Source organism: Chiloscyllium plagiosum, chromosome 10, assembly GCF_004010195.1.
Source record: "Chiloscyllium plagiosum isolate BGI_BamShark_2017 chromosome 10, ASM401019v2, whole genome shotgun sequence".
Taxonomy (NCBI): domain Eukaryota; kingdom Metazoa; phylum Chordata; class Chondrichthyes; order Orectolobiformes; family Hemiscylliidae; genus Chiloscyllium; species Chiloscyllium plagiosum.
In genome coordinates this window covers 61,764-85,249 of record NC_057719.1, presented here as the reverse complement: position 1 = coordinate 85,249, position 23,486 = coordinate 61,764, and the positions used below count along the sequence as shown (strand labels likewise).

At 43.3% G+C, this 23,486-nt stretch overlaps 1 protein-coding gene across 3 annotated transcripts in view; it reads left to right on the top strand.

Moving 5' to 3' along the window:
• The window catches only part of LOC122553319 (autophagy-related protein 2 homolog B-like), a 111,837-nt gene extending 88,556 nt beyond the window's left edge, over positions 1-23,281 (top strand). For all 3 annotated transcript variants that reach the window (XM_043696876.1, XM_043696877.1, XM_043696875.1), the window contains exons 36-42: positions 265-460; positions 4,433-4,502; positions 8,402-8,484; positions 10,582-10,703; positions 11,827-11,981; positions 19,825-19,974; positions 20,645-23,281. In XM_043696876.1, coding sequence (XP_043552811.1) covers positions 265-460; positions 4,433-4,502; positions 8,402-8,484; positions 10,582-10,703; positions 11,827-11,981; positions 19,825-19,974; positions 20,645-20,875 — 1,007 coding nt within the window. In that variant the 3' untranslated portion in view covers positions 20,876-23,281. The remainder of the gene's footprint in view (positions 1-264; positions 461-4,432; positions 4,503-8,401; positions 8,485-10,581; positions 10,704-11,826; positions 11,982-19,824; positions 19,975-20,644) is intronic.
• The last annotated feature ends 205 nt before the right edge of the window (positions 23,282-23,486 follow it).

Below are 23,486 nucleotides of genomic sequence, written 5' to 3'. Positions count from 1 at the left end.
ATGGTGCAAAGGTTGGTGGCGAGGGGAGGGTGTTAGTGCAAGTAAATCTGACTGGCTTCCTGCTTCAGATTGCTGAGTATTGGACAGACCAAGAGGCAAAAACAAAGCATCTGGTGGGAATAGATCTATGTCCATATTTTCTTGGCTGCCCTCTCATTTTATCACCATGCAGCTTAGGGATATTATTTGAGATTCATGTAGTTGAGATATTGGGAAAGCAGCCTGTGTAACTATTATTACATGAACTGCATCTCTTGTCCCCAGTGAGAAAAACTCCTGGAACTGACACCAGCAGCAGCCTTTCCAAAAATGGAACCACTGCTGCAGACCATGGCCCCATTATTACTCTGCCGGGTCACAGCAAACACAGGCCGGATCCTTTAACTGCTGCTAGCAGGGTGCCAGTCAGCGAGCCAGAGGCTGTCTCAGTGCCATTCAGGGATCAGCCAATCTTCTTCCGGTAAGCCTTCCTCATTCTCTTATTGTTTTAGTACTAAGCTGTAAGAGAAATCAAGCCAAGCAATAGAACATAAAATTGTACAGGAACAGGCCCTTGGGTTCATCCTGCTCTGTGCCAACCATAATGCCATTGTAAACTAATCCCATCTGCCTGCCTGTACTTGGTCTGTATCCCTCTATTCCCTGCCTGTTCATGTGTCTGCCGAAGTGTCTCTTAAACATTGCTGTTGTCTGTGTTTCTACCGCCTCATCTGGCAGCACATTCCTGGCATCTGCCTCCCTCTGTGTAAAAATTCTTACCTCACACATCCCTCGCAGCTTAAACCTAAGCCCCTTAGTATTTGACGTTTCCACCCTAGGAGAAACTCTCTGACTATCTGTCCCATCTGTCACAATTTTATATACTTCTATCTAGTCGCCTTCAGCCTCTGACACTCTCATGAAAACAATCCATGTTTGTCCAACCTCTCCTTATAACTAATACACTCCAGTTCAGGCAATATCCTGGTAAACCTCTTTTGCATTCTCTCCAAAGCTTCTGCATCTTTCCTGCAGTGTGATGACCAGAAATGCACACAGTACTCCAAGCTAACTCAAGTCTTATATAGCTGCAACATGCTCTGCATACTTCTATACTTAGTGCCCTGACTAATGAAGACAAGTGTCCTGTATGCCTTGTTTATCACCTTATCCTCTTTTGTTGTCACTTTTAGGGAGCTATTAACTTACCCCCCAAGATTCCTCTGTGTATCAATACTCCCAAGGGTCCTGTAATTTACTGAATACATTCCTCTTGCATTTAACTGCCATGTCTTCACCCAACGTTCTAACTTGTCCATATCCTGCTGTATCCTTTCATAGCCATCCACAACTCCAACTTTTGTCATCTGCAGACTTACTAATCAGACTAATATATATAACAAAGAACAGAGGTCCCAGCACTGATCCTTGTGGAACACCACTAGTCACAGACATCCAGTCAGAAAAACACCCCTTCACAACTACTCTCTGTCTTCTATGATCAAGTCAATTGCCAAATCACCATTGATCCCATGTGACTTAATCTTCTGGATCAGCTGACCATGAGGGATCTTGTCAAATGCTGTAATCAAGTCCATGTGGACTACATCCCTGATGACATTACTGTCCTCATCAATCATTGATACTTCCTCAAAATATTCAACCAGGCCTGTGATGCAAGGCCTCCCCCGTAAGAGGCCATGCTGACGATCCCTAATACATCCATTCTTCTCCAAGTGCGAGTCAATCTTGTTCCTAAGAATCTTCTCCAGTAACTTCTCTACCATTCACGTAAGGCTCACCGGCCTATAATTTCCTGGATTATCCCTGTTGTTGTCCTGAAACAAAGGAACAACAAGGGCTATTCTCCAGTCTTCTGGACCTCGCCGGCTAAAGGGGATACAGAAATCTCTGTCAATCTCCTCCTTTGCCTCCTTTAGCCTCCTGCAATAGATCCCAATAGGCCCTGGGGTCTTTAAAACTTTAAGGATTTTCAAGACATCTAACACCACCATCTCCATAATATTGACATGCAATGGAATATCAACATATCCCTCCCTAATCTTACCATCATCCATGTCCTCCTCCTTGGTGAATGTAAAGTATTCATTAAGAACTTTGCCCATTTCTTCTGGTTCCATGTGTAAATTTCCTTCTTTGTTAGGAGCCAACCTGTTGCTCCTAACATATGTATATAATATCATACTTGGCAAGGACATTTCCTGGCCATCCTAACCCCCCTCCTTTCTTGTTTAGCTTCTTTTCTGCTTCCTTTATACAATTGGAGAGCGTTGTTTGATTTCAGTTACTGAATCTTACCATCCTCTTCTTTCATCCTCACAGGAACATGCCAGTCCTGAACTCAAATAAACTGGCCTTTAAAAGATTCCCACGTCAGATGTGGATTTAAACACCTCAAACATCTGCCCTTAATCTAATCTCTCCAAATCCTGCCTAAATCGTTGTAATTAGCCTTCACACAGTTTATCACAAATCCAGGCTCTAACCTCATTTGCCTTAGTTGTTGTATTCCTTACATTAAAATAATTACATTTCAGACCACCTGTCCTGCTGTGTTCATTAACCTGGCCATGCTCACTCATTTCTAGAGAAAGAGAATTATAAAGCAGAGACCTTATGTTAGACTTGTACAGAATCTTGCTTAGATGCTCCATCTTGTAATTCTGATCAGCATTCTAGAAAGATCATATTGAGGCTCTGCGTACAAGAAATAATTCAAAAGGATGACTAATGGAAGACAGTTTGAGAAAGACGAGCATTTTCAGGATGGCAACCTATAGCTAGGGGAGCCCCACAGAGATTGGTGCTTGGGCCACAGTTGCTTACAATGTCAATGATCTGGATGAGAAACATTAATGTACTGTTGCCAAGTTTGAAGATGACGGAAAAATAGGTTTGAAGGCAGGTAGTGAGGATAACAGAGTGAGTTTGCAGAGGATTTAAATAGGTTAAGGTGAGTGAGCAAAAACTTGGAGGATTAAATATAATATGAGGAAATGTGAGATAATGCAGAAAAAATAGAGGAGCTGATATTGTTTAAGTAGAGAAAGATTTCAGAAAGCTACAGCACAGAGGCATTTGGGAGTCCTCGTCCATGAATTACAAAAAGTAGCATCCAAATTCAACGATTTAAAAGGAAGGCAAATGGAATGTTGGCCTTAAAAGGAATGGGGTATAAAAAAAGGGAAGTCTTGCTAACTATGTAAGGAACTAGTCAGACCACAGCTGGAATACTGTGAACGGTTTGTGCCTGTTATCTAAGAAAAGACATACTGGCATTGGAGGCAATCTCGAGAAGGTTCATTTGGTTGATATTGGGTATAGAGAGTTTGTCTAATGAGGAAAGGTTGAGTATTGGGCCTGTACTGACTGAAGTTTGGAAAAATAGGGGGACCTTATTGAAACATACCTTGTCAAATCCCGTAAGAATCTTGTAAGTGCTGAGAAGTTGCTTTTTCCTTGTGGGAGAATCTGGGACCAGAGGGTATAGTTCTGAAATAAAGAGTTGTGCATTTAAAACAAAGATGAGAGTAATTTCTTCCCTCGGAGTGTAGTGAATTTGTTGAATTCTTTATTGCAAGAGCTGTCAAGAATGGGTCATTAAAGACATTCACAGATGAGAAAGACAGATCCTTAATCATTAAGGGAATCAAGAGGTTTGGGAAAAGACAGGAAAGTGGAGTTGAGGATTTTGGATCAGCCAGAAGCTCATTGAATGGTGAAGCAGACTCACTCGGCCTAATAGCATACATCCGCTCCTTTGTCTTCTAGTTTTGTGCTTGGGCTCTTTGGAAGAAAATTCTAAGGATGATCTGCTAGTAGTCTTTCATAGTGCCATTCTAGTTCTGTGCTTGTCTTTCAATTAAACAGCCCTGTGAAGAGATACATTTTAGGCATCATACTTGATTGTTTGCATGCTTGTGTGTGAGAGACAGTGTGTCTCTGTTAACCTACTGGCTTTTGAGGCATACACATCCAGAGCAGGACTAGACCATTTAGCCCCTTGAGCCTGCTCTGCCATTCAATAAGATGATGACTGATCTGATTGTAACTTCAAAATAACATTCACACCTACCCCTGATAACCTTTCACTCCTTTGCTTAACAAGAATCTACCTGCTTTAAAATATTCAAGGACTCTACTTCCATCACCTTCAGAGAAGAGAGTTCCAAAGACTCATGATATCTGAGAGAAAGACTTTCTCCTCATCTCTATTAAATGGATGACCCCTGAACAATGGCCTCTAATTGTAAATTCTCCCAAAGAGGAAATTTCCTTCCGACATTTACCTTGTCAAGACTCCTCAGGATCTTGTGTGTTTCAACCAAATCACCCCTTACTCTTATTAACTGAAATTGAGTATGAAACTTGGCTGTTTATTTTCAAAGGCTTGAACCATATTCACTGACAGTGAATTTCATTTTCATTTCAGGGAATTTCGCTTCACATCAGAAGTGCCAATCCGACTGGATTACCATGGCAAGCACATGTCCATGGATCAAGTAAGTTGAGAGAATTTAGGGACTAATGTCTAGTTTGTACTGTTTGTCTGGCAAAATTCATTTGTTGAACAGATGTGGAACAAGAGTAGTTCAGTCTCATCCACTGCATTTGAGATTATTAAGTGTTTCTAATTTGTACTATTCAGCAGGGAAATGTATCTACAATTCGAGATCTGATGTCACCACCACAGTAGCTGCAGGTGACAATTCCGATCCCTTTGCTCCCAAGAGCAAACAGAGACCACAGCCTTCCCCAACAATTTTCCATCCTTTTCTGTGTCGGTGGGCAAAAGATGTCATGTATTAGAAAGTTATCGGGAGAATGCAGGAGATTTGCCCTTGATAATTGTTATTTAGTAAGGCAGTGCAGGCATGATGGGTGGAATGACCTCCTCCTGTGCCAGAACACTCCTGTGATATAGATCAACTTTCATTTCATTGAATGGCAGAGCAGACTTGACGGACTAAACAGTATCCATTTTAGCACCTTCCATGATAGAGATATTGTAAAGCACTTATCAGTCAGTGAATTATCTTTGAAAAATATGATGTCCCAATCTAGTCAATTTGCGCACAGGAAGATCCACTACAAACTACAGTGAGGTAAGAACAAAGAACAATACAGCACAGGAACAGGCCCTTCAGCCCTCCAAGCCTGCACCAACATATTTTACCCTTCCATGCTAAAACTATCTTCACTATTCCCTTCCTATTCATATGTATTTGTCCAGGTGCTTCTTGAATGCTACTGTTGTGCCTGCCTCCACCGCCACCTCTGGCAGTGCACTCCAGGCACGCACCACTCTTTGTGTGAAAAACATCCCTTTAAACTCCGCACCCCCACCCTCCCCCAGCCACAGCTTGAACCTGTCCTCTAGTAATTGACCCTTTCACCCTTTCCACTCTTTCCATGCCATTTACTATCTTATAAACTTCTATCAGGTCGCCCCTCAGCAAATCCAGTCTAGCTAACGTTTCTTAGAACATAGAACATAGAACAATACAGCACAGAACAGGCCCTTCGGCCCACGGTGTTGTGCCGAACATTTGTCCTAGCTTAAGCACCCATCCATGTACCTATGCAATTGCCACTTAAAGTTCGCCAATGATTCTGACTCTGCCACTCCCACAGGCAGCGCATTCTATGCCCCCAACACTCTCTGGGTAAAGAACCTACCCCTGACATCTCCCCTATACCTTGCACCCTTCACCTTAAATTTATGTCCCCTTGTAACACTCTGTTGTACCCGGGGAAAAAGTTTCTGATTGTCGACTCTATCTATTCCCCTGATCATCTTATACACCTCTATCAAGTCACCCCTCATCCTTCTCCGTTCCAATGAGAAAAGGCCTAGCACTCTCAACCTATCCTCGTACGACCTATTCTCCATTCCAGGCAACATCCTGGTAAATCTTCTCTGCACCCTCTCCAAAGCTTCCACACCTTTCCTAAAGTGAGGCGACCAGAAATGCACACAGTACTCCAAATGTGGCCTAAACAAAGTCCTGTACAGTTGCAACATCACTTCACGACTCTTGAATTCAATCCCTCTGCTAATGAACGATAATACTCCATAGGCCTTCTTACAAACTCTATCCACCTGAGTGGCAACCTTCAAAGATCTATGTACATAGACCCCAAGATCCCTCTGTTCCTCCACCTGACTAAGAACCCTACCATTAACCCTGTATTCCGCATTCTTATTTGTTCTTCCAAAATGGACAACCTCACACTTGGCAGGGTTGAAATCCATCTGCCACTCCTCAGCCCAGCTCTGCATCATATCTAAGTCCCTCTGCAGCCGACAACAGCCCTCCTCACTGTCCACAACTCCACCTATCTTCGTATCATCTCCATTTCTCAGCCAAGTTATGACAGAAACTTGGCTGAGAAATGGAGGCAAGTAGGGAGGGGAAGGAGTTGGTGTTTTTGATTAAGGAACACATTACTGCTGTAACTATGGAAAATATTTCTGAAAAATCGTCCAGTGAAAATATATAGGTAGAAATTACAAAAAATAAAGGAAAGATAACTTTGATGGGATTGTACTATCGCTCCCCCAATAGTAAGAAGGGAATTGAGAAACAATTATATAGGGAGTTATCCCTATTCCCTTTTTTGAACAGGTGCACAACATTCGCCACTCTCCAGTCCCCTGGTACCACTCCTGTTGACGGTGAAGACGAAAAGATCATTGCCAACGGCTCTGCAATTTCCTCTCTTGCTTCCCACATAATCCTAGGATATATCCTGTCAGGCCCGGGGGACTTGTCTATCCTCAAGTTACTCAAAATGTCCAACACATCTTCCTTCCTAACAAGTATCTCCTCTAGCTTACCAGTCCGTATCACACTCTCCTCTTCAACAATACAGTTCTTCTTAGCTAAAATCCCCCATAGCAGACAACATCCTGGTAAACCTTTTCTGTATCCTCCCCAAAGCATCCACGTCCTTCTGGTAGTGTGCTGACCAGAACTCTACACAATATTCCAAGTGTGGTCTAACTAAAGTTCTACAGAGCTGCAGCATAACGTGTCTATCCTTATACTCAGTGCACTTTCAAATGAAGGCAAGCATGCCATAGGCCTTTTTCACTCCCTTATCTTTCTGCGCTGCCACCTTCAATGATCTGTGGACCTGCACACCCAGATAAATAACCAGTTCATCCGTTTTTGCTGATGTTTATTGGGAAATAAATATTGACTGGGAAATTAGGGAGAACTGTCTTGCTCCTCTTCAAGATGCTGCAGTTTATATCCACCTGAGGAAGCAGCTTGCACCTGGTGTCATTTAGTGGATGGCACCTTCAGTGGTACCGTACTATCTCAGCACTGGGATGAGTGTCACCTGAGATGGAGCTTAAATTCACTACCTTCAATCCCTTTGGGATGCAATCTACTGAGCTGATTAAATAAGTGAATGGTTGCACATGGGAAAGAATGAGTTAGAACAATGGTTAGAGCACAGAAGGAGGCCATTCAGTCCATCATGTCCCTGCAGAGTCTCTGCAAAAATGTAACTCAGTTAATGTCACTGCCTTGTCTTTTCTCAATATGCCTGGAAAATATTTCCTGTTCAGATAATTAGCAAATTATCTTTTGAAACCTAAGATTAAATCTTCCTCAACCATAGTCAGGCAATGTATTCCAGATCCTAACTATTCATTGAATGAAAAGAAATTTCCTTTGGTTCCTTTAAGAATTGCTTTAAATCAGAGTATTCTGGTTCTCAATTCTCCCAATGGGAATGATTTAGCTAAACCCATTTGTCAAATTTCTTCTCTGCCTTCTCTTTAAGGAGAACATATCCAGCTTTTTCATTCTATCCATATAAGTGAAGCTACTTCTCTCAGGAACCATTCTTGTTAACTGTTCTGCACACTTGCTAATGCCTTCGCATCCTTCCTGAAGTGTGATGCAGAGAATTGTACATAATACTCCAGTCAAGGCTGAATCTGTTTTATAAACGTTCACCATAATTTGGGTGCCTTTATCAATCTTTCTCTGTTTATAAGGCCCAGGATCCTGTTTGACTCATTAACCACAATCGCAACCTACCCTGCCATCTTGAACAATTTGTGCTCTTAGACCTTAGACCCCTGGCCCCCATTTGGATCTGTATTCTTTATTATGTTACCCTTCCTCATTGTTCCTCCCAAAATATATCAGTTTAACCCTGAATTTGCTATTTGCTTAGTTTAATCTTCTGATCAATATAAAGCTGGAAGCAAACACCTTGTACAGCATTCCCTGATCACTGAGGCAGAGGAATGTGAACTGTAGCTGTACTCACTGGAACCAACTCACTCCTGGGCAAAAGCTTCTGAAATGGGCTTTGGGTTTAATGCAGCCTGATCACAAAGTCCACAAAATTCTTGTCTCCATGTTTCTATTTTCAGGGTACCTTAGCAGGGATCCTAATTGGACTGGCCCAACTGAACTGCTCGGAGTTGAAGTTGAAGAGGTTGTGTTACAGACATGGGTAAGAGTGCAGCGTGTCCAAATAAAATCACTCCAGTCTAATACTGAGTCGCCATTCTGAATTAATCTCTCAGTGCCCAGATCTGCCTCTTGGCTAGGATAGTGGGCGGCACGGTGGCACAGTGGTTAGCACTGCTGCCTCGCAGCGCCAGAGACCCGGGTTCAATTCCCGTCTCAGGCGACTGACTGTGTGGAGTTTGCACGTTCTCCCCGTGTCTGCGTGGGTTTCCTCCGGGTGCTCCGGTTTCCTCCCACAGTCCAAAGATGTGCAGGTCAGGTGAATTGGCCATGCTAAATTGCCCGTAGTGTTAGGTAAGGGGTAAATGTAGGGGTATGGGTGGGTTACGCTTCAGCAGGTCGGTGTGGACTTGTTGGCCCGAAGGGCCTGTTTCCACACTGTAAAGTAATCTAATCTAATAAAGAACAAAACCCTCTAACTCCCTTTTTTGTGGATCTTTGCGATGTGGAGGAGATGGTAGTGACTCTTTATGGGTACCTTTGTGCGTCTAATGTGCTTCTTGAGGACGTTTTTGCATTGTGGTATTAGTCAGTCATCTATGCAATGGTGGAAATTGTAGGGTCAAGAAGCCCCAACATCACCTTTTAGGTTGACCAACACAGCACAGCCTCCATCAACTGTCTTCAACCTGCGTGATTCCCAACTCAAGCTTCCAACTGGAATTTGGAATTCATTAATCCTTCCTTTTCCTTTTGGGGCTAGAGATGGGCCCCAGCTATGCCTGTCTCTTTGTCGGTTACATAGAACAGTCCATTTTCCAGAGTTACATCAGCACCATTCCCACCTCTTCCTCCGCTACATTGATGACTGCATCGGCGCCACCTCGTGCTCCCACAATTTCACAAACACGTTCCAACCTAACCTTAAATTCACCTGGACTATCTCTGACACCTCCATTCCCTTCCTAGACCTCTCCATCTCCATCCATGAGGACTGACTCAACACTGACATTTTATACAAATCCACCGACTCCTTCAGCTACCTGGATTACCTACCTCCTACCCTACCTCCTACAAAAATGTTATCCCATATTCCCAATTCCTCCGCCTCTGTCGCATCTACTCCCAGGAGGACCAGTTTCACCACAGAACACACCAGATGGCCTCTTTCTTTAAAGACTGAAATTTCCCCTCCCACGTGGTTGAAGATGCCCTCCAACACATCTCATCCATGTCCCGCATCTCTGCCCTCGAACCCCACCCCTCCAACCGCAACAAGGACAGAATTCCCCCGGTCCTCACCTTCCACCCCACCAACCTCCGCATTAATCGTATCATCTGCTAACATTTTCACCACCTACAAATGGACCCTATCACCAGAGATATATTTCCCTCCCCACCCCTATCCGCTTTCCACAAAGATGTTCCCTCTGTGACTACCTGGTCAGGTCCACGCCCCTAACAAGTCACACTCCCCTACCACCACAGGAATTGCAAAACCTGCGCCCCGATGTGATCTCCTCTGCAGTGGGAAGAATGGACACCTTCTTGCAGAGCGTTTTAGAGAACACCTCCAGGACACCCGCACCAATCAACTCCACTGCCCCGTGGCCGAACATTTAAACTCCCCCCTCCCCACTTTGCTGAGGATCTGCAGGTCCTGTGCCTCCTCCATCACCACTCCCTCACTACCCGACGCCTGGAGGAAGAATGCCCCATCATCCACTTCAGGACCCTTCAACCCCAGGGCGTCAATGTGGACTTCACCAGTTTCCTCATTTCCCCTTCCCCCACCTTACCCCAGTTCCAACCTTCCAGCTCAGCACCATCCTCGTGACCTATCCCACCTGTCAATCTTCCTTCCCACCTATCCACTCCACCCTCCTCTCCGACCCATCACCTTCACCCCCACTTCCATCCACCTATTGCACTCTTAGCAACCTTCTCCCCGGCCCCACCCCTCTCTCATTTATCTTTCCACCCTCAAAGCTCCCAGCCTTAGTCCTGATGAAGGGCTCCGGCCCAAAACGTTGATTCTCCTGCTCCTCGGATGCTGCCTGACCTGCTGTGCTTTTCCAGCACCACACTCTCGACCCACCCAGTCATATCCATCACTGAACCTGTCTGGTTTGTTCTGCAGATTGCTGGGAGTGGACAAGCTCATCTCCTATGCATTGAATGAGTGGCTGACTGACATCAAGAAAAATCAGCTGCCCGGTATTCTCGGCGGTGTGGGACCCATGCATTCCTTGGTGCAATTAGGTGAGTGTTGGCAATACCAATGATGCTGAACAGCTGACTCACGTAGTACAGGGAATCATGGTTCCTTATTTTCAGGTCCAGAGAACTGACTATCTCCTGAGGTGGTCAATGTTGCCTGTTTTTAATTTACACCCAATGACGCTGAAGCAGTCACTAACCGTGTAAGGAATGGATTCAAACTCCAATGTAATCCCCCAATATCAATAGCCCAGGGGTTACTAATCACCAGAAATTGAACAGGAATATCCATATAAGTACTGTGGCTATGAAAGCAGGTCAGAGGCTGGGAATTCTGTGGCGAGTGGTCACCTCATGACCACCATCTATAAGATACAGTCAGGAGTGTGATGGAGTACTCCCCACCAGTGTTTCCTCTCATTCTCTTAACAGCTATGTGGGCCTCTGAGGCGCATACAGGTCAGTGAGCGTCGCTATCCCCTTGACAACATAGGTGCAGCTCCAATAGTATTTATGAAGCATGACATCATCTAGAGTAAGCTGCTTCGTTAACACATACCATTGCGTTCTTTGGAACAAGAAAACAGGGAAATGGTATTCAATTAGGGAAGGTGACCCTGTATATGAAGTAATGTAAATTTTGAAGGCAATTGAATAATCTCCAGTTCTTTTTATGAACTGTTTGAAGCTGTATGATTCACAGCTAATTATATGGTGGGGCTATGGCCTAGTGGTATTATCTGTTAAACCAGAGACCCACGGCAAATGGTGGAATTTGAATTCAATTTTTAAAAAAAAATTGGAATTAAGAGTCTAATGATGACCATGAATCCATTGTCGATTGTTTGAAAAAACCCATCTGGGTCACTAATGTCCTTTAAGGAAGGAATCTGCCATCCCTACCCAGTCTGGCCTACATGTGACTCCAGACCCACAGCAATGTTGTTGACTTTTGACTTTTAGCTTCCTGCTGGAATGGGCAATAAATGCTGGCCTAGCCAGTGAAGCGATCATCCCCTGAATGAATAAAAAAACACAATGGATGGAAAGGGGATTTGGATTAATATTTTATGTCAGTAGAGCAGGTAGGAAATTTTAAACTCTGCAGTAAATGGGAAATGGTTACAGAATATTCAACCAGGTGACTTTTCCTTTCTTTGCTTAGTTCAAGGACTGAAGGATCTGGTCTGGCTGCCCATAGAGCAGTATCGCCGGGATGGCCGCATTGTGAGAGGCCTCCAACGCGGAGCAGCCTCGTTCGGAACCTCCACTGCTATGGCTGCATTAGAGCTGACAAATCGCCTTGTACAGACCATACAGGTAGCATGCATTTCTTCCAACAGGAGAGTGTCTATGGAAGTGGCAGTCATTGTCCTCAGTTTGTCCAGTTTGCGCTGGGCATTCTACTTTGTGGATCATCTATTGGTGAAGCTGCGAATTGTGTAATTTTTCTTCCTTCATTCATTCTTCGATAAGAGCATCACTGACAAAGTTGGAGATTATTACACATTCCTAGCTGCCTCAAAATGTGTGTGTTGTTAGACATAGATCAGAGGGCAATTAATGTCAGACTGGAGTAATACAAAAGCCAGACTGATTAAACAGGGTGGTTTGAAATAAAACAGAGCATGCTGGAACAACTCAGCAGGTCTGACAGCATTTGTGCAGGGAGAAACAGAATTGATGTTTTGAGTCCTCTGGCTTTTCTTTGGAACTGAAAGGGCTTTGAAGTGATGTTTATGTTACTGACCAAGGGCATGGAGGAGCGAGTGGAAGGCACCCTGATGAAGGGCGTGCTAATGTTGGTAAATGAACAATTGAGATGTAAACTATGTATTAATGAGAGGTGTGAATAGGAGAAAATAGACCAGCTCAGCAAAGAGCAAAGCCAGCAAGACATGGGTGCTGAGGGTGGGGTTAATCAAAATGGAGGACAGTGTTCATGGCCTGAAGTTGGTGAACTCGATGTTCAGTCCTGAAGGTTGAAAACTAGATGATGTTCTTCCAGTTTTTGGGCTAGATTTCCTTCTTTAATAAAGGAAACAATAGAGTTGTTAACGATAGTCTGACAACTCCATGGTCACTTTGAAATTAGCTAATCATTTCCTCAAATGTTTGTATTGAACTTCAACTTCTATGACTTTTAAGCCAAGTTTTCAATATTACTATTATAGGCTCCTGTATTATTTGTGGAATCTTTTACTGATTTTATATTTATTTAAAAGTCCAGTTATTGAACATGTATTTTGATTTTTTAATATTTATACCCCCAAGTAAATCCAGTAGAGCAAGAGATTCTCTCTGACGGCATTTCTTTCCACAGAAGGGAGACATTTTCTCTCTTCAAGAAAGGAAATAGGGAAATCCCCGGCAATTACAGACCAGTCAGTCTCACGTCTCACGTCTGTCGTCTGCAAGGTGTTAGAAAGGATTCTGAGGGATAGGATTTATGACCATCTGGAAGAGCATGGCTTGATTAAATGCAGTCAGCACGGCTTTGAGAGGGGCAGGTCATGCCTCACAAACCTTATGAAGTTCTTTGAGAATGTGACTAGGAAAGTTGATGAGGGTCGAGCTGTGGATGTGGTGTATATGGACTCTAGCAAGGCATTTGATAAGGTTCCCCATGTCAACACGGCTTTGTGAGGGACAGGTCATGCCTCACAAACCTTATGAAGTTCTTTGAGGATGTGACTAGGAAAGTTGATGAGGGCCGAGCTATGGATGTGGTGTATATGGACTTCAGCAAGGCATTTGATAAGGTTCCCCATGTTAGGCTCATTCAGAAGGTCAGGAGGAATGGGATACAGGGGGATTTAGCTGTCTGGATACAGAATTGTCTGGCCAACAGAAGACAGTGAGTGGTAGTAGAAGGAAAATATTCTGCCTGGAAGTCTGTGGTGAGTGGTGTTCCACAGGGCTCTGTCCTTGGGCCTCTATTGTTTGTAATTATTATTAATGACTTGGATGAGGGGATTGAAGGAAGGGTCAGTAGGTTTGCAGACGACGCAAAGGTTGGAGGTGTCGTTGACAGTATAGAGGGCTGCTGTAGGCTGCAGCAGGACATTGACAGGATGCAGAGATGGGCTGAGAGGTGGCAGATGGAGTTCAACCTGGATAAATGCGAGGTGATGCATTTTGGAAGGTTGAATTTGAAAGCTGAGTACAGGATTAAGGATAGGATTCTTGGCAGTGTGGAGGAACAGAGAGATCTTGGTGTGATAATGAGAGGCATAGATAGAGTTGATAGCCAGAGACTATTTCCCAGGGCAGAAATGACTAACGCAAGGGGTCATAGTTTTAAGCTGGTTGGAGGAAAGTATAGAGGGGATGTCAGAGGCGGGTTCTTTACACAAAGAGTTGTGAGAGCATGGAATGCGTTGCCAGCAGCAGTTGTAGAAGCAAGGTCATTGGAGACATTTAAGAGACTGCTGGACATGCATATGGTCACAGAAATTTGAGGGTGCATACATGAGGATCAGTGGTCGGCACAACATCGTGGGCTGAAGGGCCTGTTCTGTACTGTTCTATGTTCTATGTTCTATTTTGGTTTGTTTAATATTAGACCTTGCTTGTCAATTTTTCACAAAGTCTGCTTTTTTAACTTAAGGTTCATAATTAACTTGCATAATTTTAGACAGTTAATTAAGTATGACAATTTAGTTATTGTAACATAAAGAGTTACAGACTCGATAACAAGTTCCTCTTCCTGACTCCTGGGATGAGGGAGATACAAGGAATGTTTGGCCCAGTTGAGCTTTACCTACTGATTAGGAGATGGATCTTATTGAAATATTTGAGGTCTGCGGGGATTTTGACAGAGTGGATGGTGAAAGGATGTTTCCCATTGTGAGAGACTAGAACAAGGGAAAATAATTTAAACATAAGGGGCATTTAACATGGGGATGAAGAAATTGTTTCTCTAAGGGTTGAGAGTTTATGGAACTCTTTATTTTATTAGTTTGTGGAACGTGGATATCACTGACCAGGCCAGCATTTATCGCCCATTTCTAATTGCTGAGAAGGCAGTTAAGAGTCAACCACATTACTTTGGGTGTGGAGTTACATGTAGGTCAGACCAGGTAAGGATGGCAGATTTCTTTCCCTAAAGGGCATTAGTGAACCAGATAGGCTTTTTCAAACAGTCAACAATGGTTTTGTGGTCTTCATTAGACTATTAATTCCAATATTTCTTGAATTCAAATTTCAAATGCATCTGGAAACTGATGTGCAGAACCTCCCAGGAATTATGAACAATGTGAATAGGAAAGGTTTAGAGAGATATGGGCCAAGTGCTGGCAAATGGAATTAGATTAGGTTAGAATATCTGGTCGGCATGGACAAGTTGGACTGAAAAGTCTGTTTCCATGCCATATATCTCTTTGACTTTGACTCTTTGACCCACAACATTCATGTTACCACACCCAAAATGAAACAAAAACTTCTGTCTGTCCTTAGCTGTCTGAGAAACAACTTTTCAGTATCTAATTCTTGCTGGGATTAACCTTATTTGATATTTTATATTACCTGATGGCCATGGAATGTAGAACAATGGAGGTCTGTAGTTAAAATCCTGGTAAATATCCAACAACTTTGCCAGTGATTTTATCTTTCACCATCTTTGTTTGTGATCTTTGCTGTTTATGAATGTTAGCTTTTCATTTCCCTCATGTATCATGATTGCGGAATTTCTGCTTTGAGTAACTCACCTCCTGACTCCCCAAAGCCTGTGATGGAATACTCCCTACCAGCCTGGACGGGGGCAGCTCCAACAACACTCAAGAAGCTTGACACCTCCTCCTTATGCACCTCAATCCCATCTAGTCTAGTAGCCTGTATCTCAGTATTCTCTTCGACCACATTGTCTTTTTCCAGTGTGAATAGTAACGAAAAGTATTCATTTAGCGCTTCACCATCTCCTCTGACTCCATGCGCAACTTCACACCACTATGCTTGATCGGCCCTAATCTTACTCTTGTCATTCCTTTATTCCTGATGTACCTACAGAAAACCTCAGGGTTTTCCTTGATCCTATCCGCCAATGACTTCTCATGTCCCCTCCTGGCTCTTCTTAGCTCTCTCTTTAGGTCCTTCCTGACTAACTTGTAACTCTGAAGCGCCCTAACTGAACATCCTAACATAAGCCACCTTCCTCTTGACAAGAGATTCAAATTGCTTAGTAGACCACTGCTCCCGCGCTGGACAACTTCCTCCCTGCCTGAGAGGTACATACTTATCAAGGACACCCAGCAGCTGTTCCTTGAATAAGCTCCACATTTCAACTGTGCCCATCCCAATCAGTTTCCTTCCCCATCCTGTGCATCCTAATTCTTATCTAATTGCATCGTAATTGCCTTTCCCCCAGCTATAACTCTTGCCCAATGGTATATATCTCTCTCTCTCCATCTCTAAAGTAAACATAACTGAATTGTGGTCACTATCACCAAAGTACTCACCTATCTCCAAACCTAACACCTGGCTTGGTTCATTACTCAGTACCAAATCTAATGTGGCCTTGCCCCTTGTAGGCCTGTCTACATACTGTGTCAGGAAACCCTCCTGCACATTGGACAAAAACTGACCCATCTAAAGTACTTGAACTATAGTATTCCCAGTCAATATTTGGAAAGTTAAAGTCCCCAATAACAACTCCCCTGTTACTTTTGCGCCTATCGAAGATCATCTCCTATCCTCTATATCTCTGCAAATATTCAGAGGCCTATAAAATAACTCCCAATAGGATGACCTCTCCTTTCCTGTTTCTAATCTCAGCCCATACTACCTCAGTAGACAAGTCCTCAAACATCCTTTCTGCAACCGTAATACTGTCCTTGACTAACAATGCCTCACCTCCCCCACCTTTACTATTTTCTCTCTCCTTACTGAAACATCTAAATCATGGAACCTGCCACAACCATTCCTGTCCCTGCTCTCCCCATGTCCCATTCCAAGTGCCAGGTACCAACCCATGCTGCAAGTTCACCCACCTTATTCCGGATGCTCATGGCGTTGAAGTAGACATACTTCAAACCACATTCTTGCCTGCTGGTGCCTCCTTGCGATGTTGAAATCTTAGTTCTGACCTCACTACTCTCATCCTCACGTGTGCTTGCACTGTAATTTCAGTTCCCATTCCCTGCTGAACTAGTTTAAACTCACCTGAAAAATATTAGCAAACTCCACCCCCCCCCCCCCCCCCCCCTCCCCCAAGGATATTGGTACCCCTCTGGTTCAGGTGAAGACATACCTGTTTGTAGAGATCCTATCTAACCCAGATTGAGCCCCAATTATCCAGGAATCCAAAACCCTCCCTCCTGCACCATCCCTGTGGCCACGTGTTCAACTCCTCTCTCTCCCTGTTCCTCACCTCGCTAGCACGTGGCACAAACCAGAGATAACAACTTTTTGTTCTTGCTCTCGGCTTCCATCCTAGCTTCCTGAATTTCTACCTTAAATCCCCTTTTCCTACCTGTGTTGTTGGTGTGTATGTGGACCACAACTTGGGGCTGCTCCCCCCTCCCCCTCATGGATCCCAAAAACACGATCCAACACGTTACAAATCCTAGCACTTGGGAGGCAACACACCAACTGTGAGTCTCTCTCATTCTCACAGAACCTCCTGTCTGTCCCCCAATTATGGAGTCCCCAATGACTAATGCTCTGCTCCTCTTCCCCCTTCCCCTCTGAACAACAGGGACAGACTCTGTGCCAGAGACCTGTGCCCCATTGCTCACCCTGGTAAGTCCTCCCCCCAAACCCCCCCCCACCCCCAAAAAACAATATCCAAAATGGTATGCTTGTTGTTGAGCGGAACGGTCACTGCCTGCCGGTTCCCTTTCCATCTCCTAGCGGTAACCCATCAACCTTCTTCTTGTACCTGAGGTGTGACTACCTCCCTCTAACTCCTCCCAATAATCCCCTCCGCCTTTCAAATGATCCAAAGTTCATCCCGCTCCAGTTCTCTAACACTTTTCAAGGAGCTGGAGTTGCATATCCCACAGATGCAGTCAGCAGGGAATGGTGACCCTTACCTCCCACATTCTACAGGAGACATTCAACTGCCCTAACTTCCATTCCAACTATTCAAAATTCCCAGTGAGACTACTGAAAAACTGAAAAGAAAATAAAGAAACTAATCACTTTACCAATCCGGCACACATAATCTTTTGTTTTGGTTAGAGGAGGAGGAGGATGGGTGGGAGACACTACCTGAGTTGTGTTCCGGTTAAAGCAACCATCCAAATATAAAGCCTCACATACCCAGCAGTCCCATGCCCGCTCCTGCTCAGTGTGCACTCCACCTATACATAAGATAAGCTTTTATATCTTTTAAAATTTATCTTCCCATCGGACCTCTGGTCCTCACTGTCACTCCTCCCACTCGAACTGCTGCCAAAACAATGCCTTCTTTTCTACCCTATTAACTTATCCTTCCATTTTAAGGGATCTGTGCACAAGCAATCACTCTTCTTCTGAGCTTCCTAGAGTCGTGTTATTCATTGAGTACTCTCTTGTCTTGTTCCTTCTTCCAAAGTGCATCACCTCACATTTATCAGGGTTTAATTACAACTTCCACTGAATTGCCTATCTGACTAATCCATTTATATCCTACTAAATTAAAAATCACACAACACCAGATTATAGTCCAACAGGTTTAATTGGAAGCACTAGCTTTCGGAGCACCGCTCACTATCAACCACCTAGCCAATCTTTGTGTCATTGCAAACTTACTCATCTAGTCCCACTGTGAAAGGCTCACCTCAGCCTTGCGTGGCAGTCTTGGCCCCATTTTCTAGGGTAGCCTGAATCCAGGAGCCATTAATTAAACTGTGATGAACTTTCAGTTTTTTCATCTTATTTATGATGTCTATCATTAATTTAGGCATGGTGGTACGGCAAGTTATAACCTTTTCATTGTCACATTTATTTTTCAAAATATACAATCGATTGCTGTTCTGTTCTGTTGTCATTCCCATCACATTCCCAACTATATCCATTATGAATATCACAAACAATAAGGGACCCAGCACCATTTCCTGTGGTACACCCACTGCACACTGGGCTCCAGGCCTTCTATCACCACCTTCGGTCTCCTGTCCCTAAGTCAGTTTTGGATCTATCTTTCCGAGTTACCCTGGATCCCATGAGCTATTACTTTGTCTATCAATTTCCTATATCAGACCTGTGAAAGGTTTAACTGAATTTCATATAAAATACATCAGCTGTCCCACCATCATCCAAATACTTGGTCACCTTCCTGGAAAATTTCACCAGATCTGTTAAGTATGACCTCTTCTGAGAAAGCCACATTGACTATCCCTAATCAAACCTTGCCTCGCTAAATGGAGACTAATTTGCTCCTTCACTATTTTCTCCAATAGTTTCCCTACCGCTGGTCTATCTCTACCACCTTTCTTGTATGGTGGAACCCTATTAGCTCTCCTCAAGTCCTGTGGCACCTCCCCTGTGGCCATAGACAATTTGAAACTTTGGATCAGAGCCCCTATAATTCCCTTCCTCATCTCCCACAGCAGCCTGGGAAACAACTCATCTAGACCTGGTAATCTGTCCACTTCTAAATCCACCAAAATCTCCAATGCCTCCTCGCTTCTTATCAATCTGTTCAAGAACATCACAGCCCATCTTCTCAAATTCTGTACTTGCATCCACCCGTTTCCAGTGTAAAGACAGATGTGAATTATAGAGGAACCTCGATTATCTGAAGGACATGGGCGTGGGGGGGTGTATTTTGCTTGGTTCATTGAATGCAGGATAATCGAGGTTCCACTGTACTCCTTTAACATCCTGTCAATGGCCTGCAGCTTCACGCACAAAGGCTGAGACGAGACAAGTAGAATCTGAGCGGTTGGGTGGCATGTAAACGGCAGCACAGATTAGTTAGGCCCAGTTGTCACTTTTCTTTGCTGTTTGTTTGCAATTCAGTGCAGCCATCAATCTCCACCTGAGTATTGGTGGCAATATTCAGTGCATTGGTGGGGGTACTTTAAACATGTAAATAAGTTGCAAGTCTGTCAGGTACTGAAACAGCAATGAAAACAAAAATGTTTAAATGTGAGCTATCTACATAAATTGCACGCATTGACAACTATAATTTATATAAGGAATATCGATGATTGATACTGATTTTTTTTTAAACTGTCAGGCAGCAGCAGAGACGGCCTATGACATGGTTTCCCCAGGCACGACTACACCCGGTTTGATGAGGACCAAGCGTATCTCTCAACACCGATTGGCCCATCAACCTGTTGATTTGCGGGAAGGAGTCGCTAAGGCATACGATGTAGTAAAAGAGGTGAATGGAGATGTTTTCTGGTACATTCAGTAATTTGCAAAGAACTTCTGAACGATCTCACAATATCACCCAGAACTTTAATTGCACGAATTGTAATAAAATGGATGATATTATAGTCAGAAAATCCCTTCCCTTTTATTTCAGTGTAGTACCTCAAAAGAGTGTTTGTCTGAACTGCCCTCTCTTCCTGTCAGATCAACCACCGACTCCCCATGTCCCTCAATCCCACTGACCTACATTTTTCACATTTCTTTCCTTATACATTTGCAGGATGTGGGTATGGCTGTCCAGGCCAGCATTTATTGCCCATCCCTAACTGCCCAGAGGGCAGGTAAGAGCCAGGCACATAGTTGTGGTCTGGAGTCACGTGTAGGCATGATCAGGTAAGGATGGCAGATTCCCTTCCCTAAAGGACATTAGTGAACAAGATGGGACTTTTTTTTTAAACAATAGTTGACAGTAAGAGATGGCTGTCTTTAGGTTTGCTTTTTAATACATTCAAGTTCCACATTCTGTCACAGTAGGATTTGAACCCCTGTCCCCAGGACATTAGTCTGGAGTTTAGGCTGTGAATCCCATGAACGTTTCCGGTTAGACAGGGCCAAGGCCATGGAATATTTCGGCAAGAATCATCTCTTGGTGAGCATGTGATTCTATGTTTTGTATGCAGGGGTTCACGGACACAGCTCACATGATCTACGAGACTGCAGCACGGGAGCATGAGCAGAGGGGTATGACTGGAGCAGTGGGAGGTGTCTTGCGGCAAATCCCACCAGCTGTGGTGAAGCCACTCATCGTTGCAACGGAGGCTACCTCCAATGTGCTCGGTGGGATGCGAAACCAGATTCAGCCAGATGCCCGTCAGGAAGAGTCCCAGAAGTGGCGTCTTAGCGACCAGTAATTGTCAAAGCAAATATCAGCTTCCCGGGAAAGGACAGAAATGTTCATGAAGCTTTGAACTCCCAATGCTGGGAACCAACCAGGATTCACTACACATTACACTTTCCTGCCTGTATATTTTGGTCTCACTTTGTTCAGTGAAGTAAAAAATACAACAGACAGTATCCTTCAGGTGAGCTGATAATTTGACTGATCTGATGCTGCATAGAATATTCACCCAATGTATTTTAGAGATGGCATGGAGATATATTTTTCAAAAACAGAAGCGTGTGAATAGTGTGACTGCCTCAGCGAGGATTCTGCTGCTCATCTCAGTTTGGCAAGGTCATGGGATTGAGACCGTTGTTGCTTGGATGCACTGCAGATTGTAACCCATCAGCTCTAAGAGTAATCTTGTAGATTCTTAATTTTATTGTTTCCAAAGCAAGGGTGATAATCATTCTGTCATCCTGACTGACATAACTTGTAACTGACAAGCCGATCCAACCCCCGAAACCCAGAACTTGCTTCTGCGCCTGCAACTTTCCATGATGCCAAGCCCATTGCTCAAGCCTTTAATGACTAAACATAATATACTTTCTTTAGCTGTGCACTGACTATCTTGACAATTGCTTGCTGAGACCTTTGCCAGAAATAATTTGGTTTAATTCAAAGGGATATAGTACATTCCCAGTTTTTATTTCTTTTCTAGTGGGCCAGCCTAATATTGTGTGCCCCAGTGCTGCAGTGACAGGACAGATCCAGCACATCGAAAAGATAAGTAACCGAAGCCACACAGCTCATGCAGCTCTGGTATCAGTAGAAGCTTAGCTCCAGCTTGCCTGAACATCCTCTTGGATGGGAAATAGTTTCAGCTTTTGTGAAAATTAAAAAGGGGTATGTTTACTTTGGAGGTGGAAGGGGTTGGCAGGGAAAGGAAATGAGTGGAGGGACATTTGACTGTCCAATACCTATCTGTGCAAAACATTCTGGTTCTCCTGTTGAAATGTTGCATCCCCAATATTCTGCAATAATTATCTTCAATCTGCTGTGGAAACATTTAATCCCCCAAATTATGGAAGAAAACAAACAGCCATTTTGATTAATTGTATCCCAGGGCTAAATTCATATCGGACTATGCAGGCAATCAAACCCAATAATTCTGGATAAAAGAAATGTACTCGGTATTTCAAGGTTCACCCCCCACGCACGCACTAGAACAAAAACGTGCAAACTCCTGCAGCATATGCAGCAGAAAGAGAACTTGCAGTTTTTTGGGAGGGCAGGGAGTGGAGATTTGACTTTCCTGTAAGAGCTGGTGTAAATGATGTTGGTGTTCCAGGGCGTTGACATCCTAAAACCTAATTTCAAATTCTTCTAGTTTGAGTGTAAAACCACATTACATTAAAAACCCACAGATATCAGCAAGCTACAGCATCTTGCTCCCGCCCTTAACCATTTACACTTAGATGAACCCCATTGAATGGAGATGAAGAAAAACAGCCCAGTTATGAATGGGCTAATAACAGGATACTCAGATGAATATTACTTCATAACTACAGTGCAGAGAACACTTCCTGCTTTTCAATCTTATCATTTTGAGTGGGAGAGAGGAAGATTTTTTTCTATTATTATTTGGGTTTTTTTGTTGGTGCTATCACTTTTCTTCAGCCAATGTTGAGTTGAAAAAGAAATGAACGTTAAGTGGCAAGTGGTGAGCACAGCTTGCTATATAGACCTGCACCTCCAACCTCAGAGGGGCCCCAGCTCAGTTATTATTGTGTTCAGTCTTTCTCGCTTTTTACTCTTGCTCTCAAAAATAAGGCGGGGGCGCTGTTGTTTGGAAGGATAGATGCAACAATCTTACTGCCCATACTTGTGATCTTAAGTATTGTTTTTAAAAATTATTGGGCAAAAGTATAATATAGACAGCACAGGATAGAGTTCTAAACCACCTCCTCATTCCTTGTTACTGAGAGAATTTAAAAAATATAGTCAATAAGAATTAGAAATGTGACTAAATGCCCAAAACTTGTGTATAATTCTTGCTTTTTGACACTTGCACTTAAAAATTAAGTTCCTTGTAACATCACTGTTGTCTATGGGTACAGCTGCACTATGCAGTAGGATTGTTACAATATTTTTGATGCTTTGTATAATTTAATTTTCTTTGTACAGCGGAATTTTAAAAACCTAGCATTTTTGTGAGTTTATTTAGAATTCTGTAACTGTGACAACTGTTTAAATATTTTGAATAATATTGTTGCTGTGGTTGTATCATAGCGTTTGTTAAGAAGGAATATACCATAGGCAATGAACTTAAAGGGAAAAAATAAATAATACAGTCTTGTGTATAATTGTACATGTATATTATCCTGCTTTGTCTGTTGGCTACCATGGTGATGGATTAAATTTATACTGCGTTGACTGACAGCCTAATACTTAATTTTCTGATACTTCTGCAAAATGTCACTTTTACGTACAATCACAGATTTTTTCTTTGTTTATTACCACAATTTATTAGCACCTCTAACATGGTAAAAATATCCCAAGACACTATTTCCATTTCCTTCAACCTGCACCCCAGATATTCTTGAAGGAATCCCTTGTACCTCATGCACTATAGAGCATAT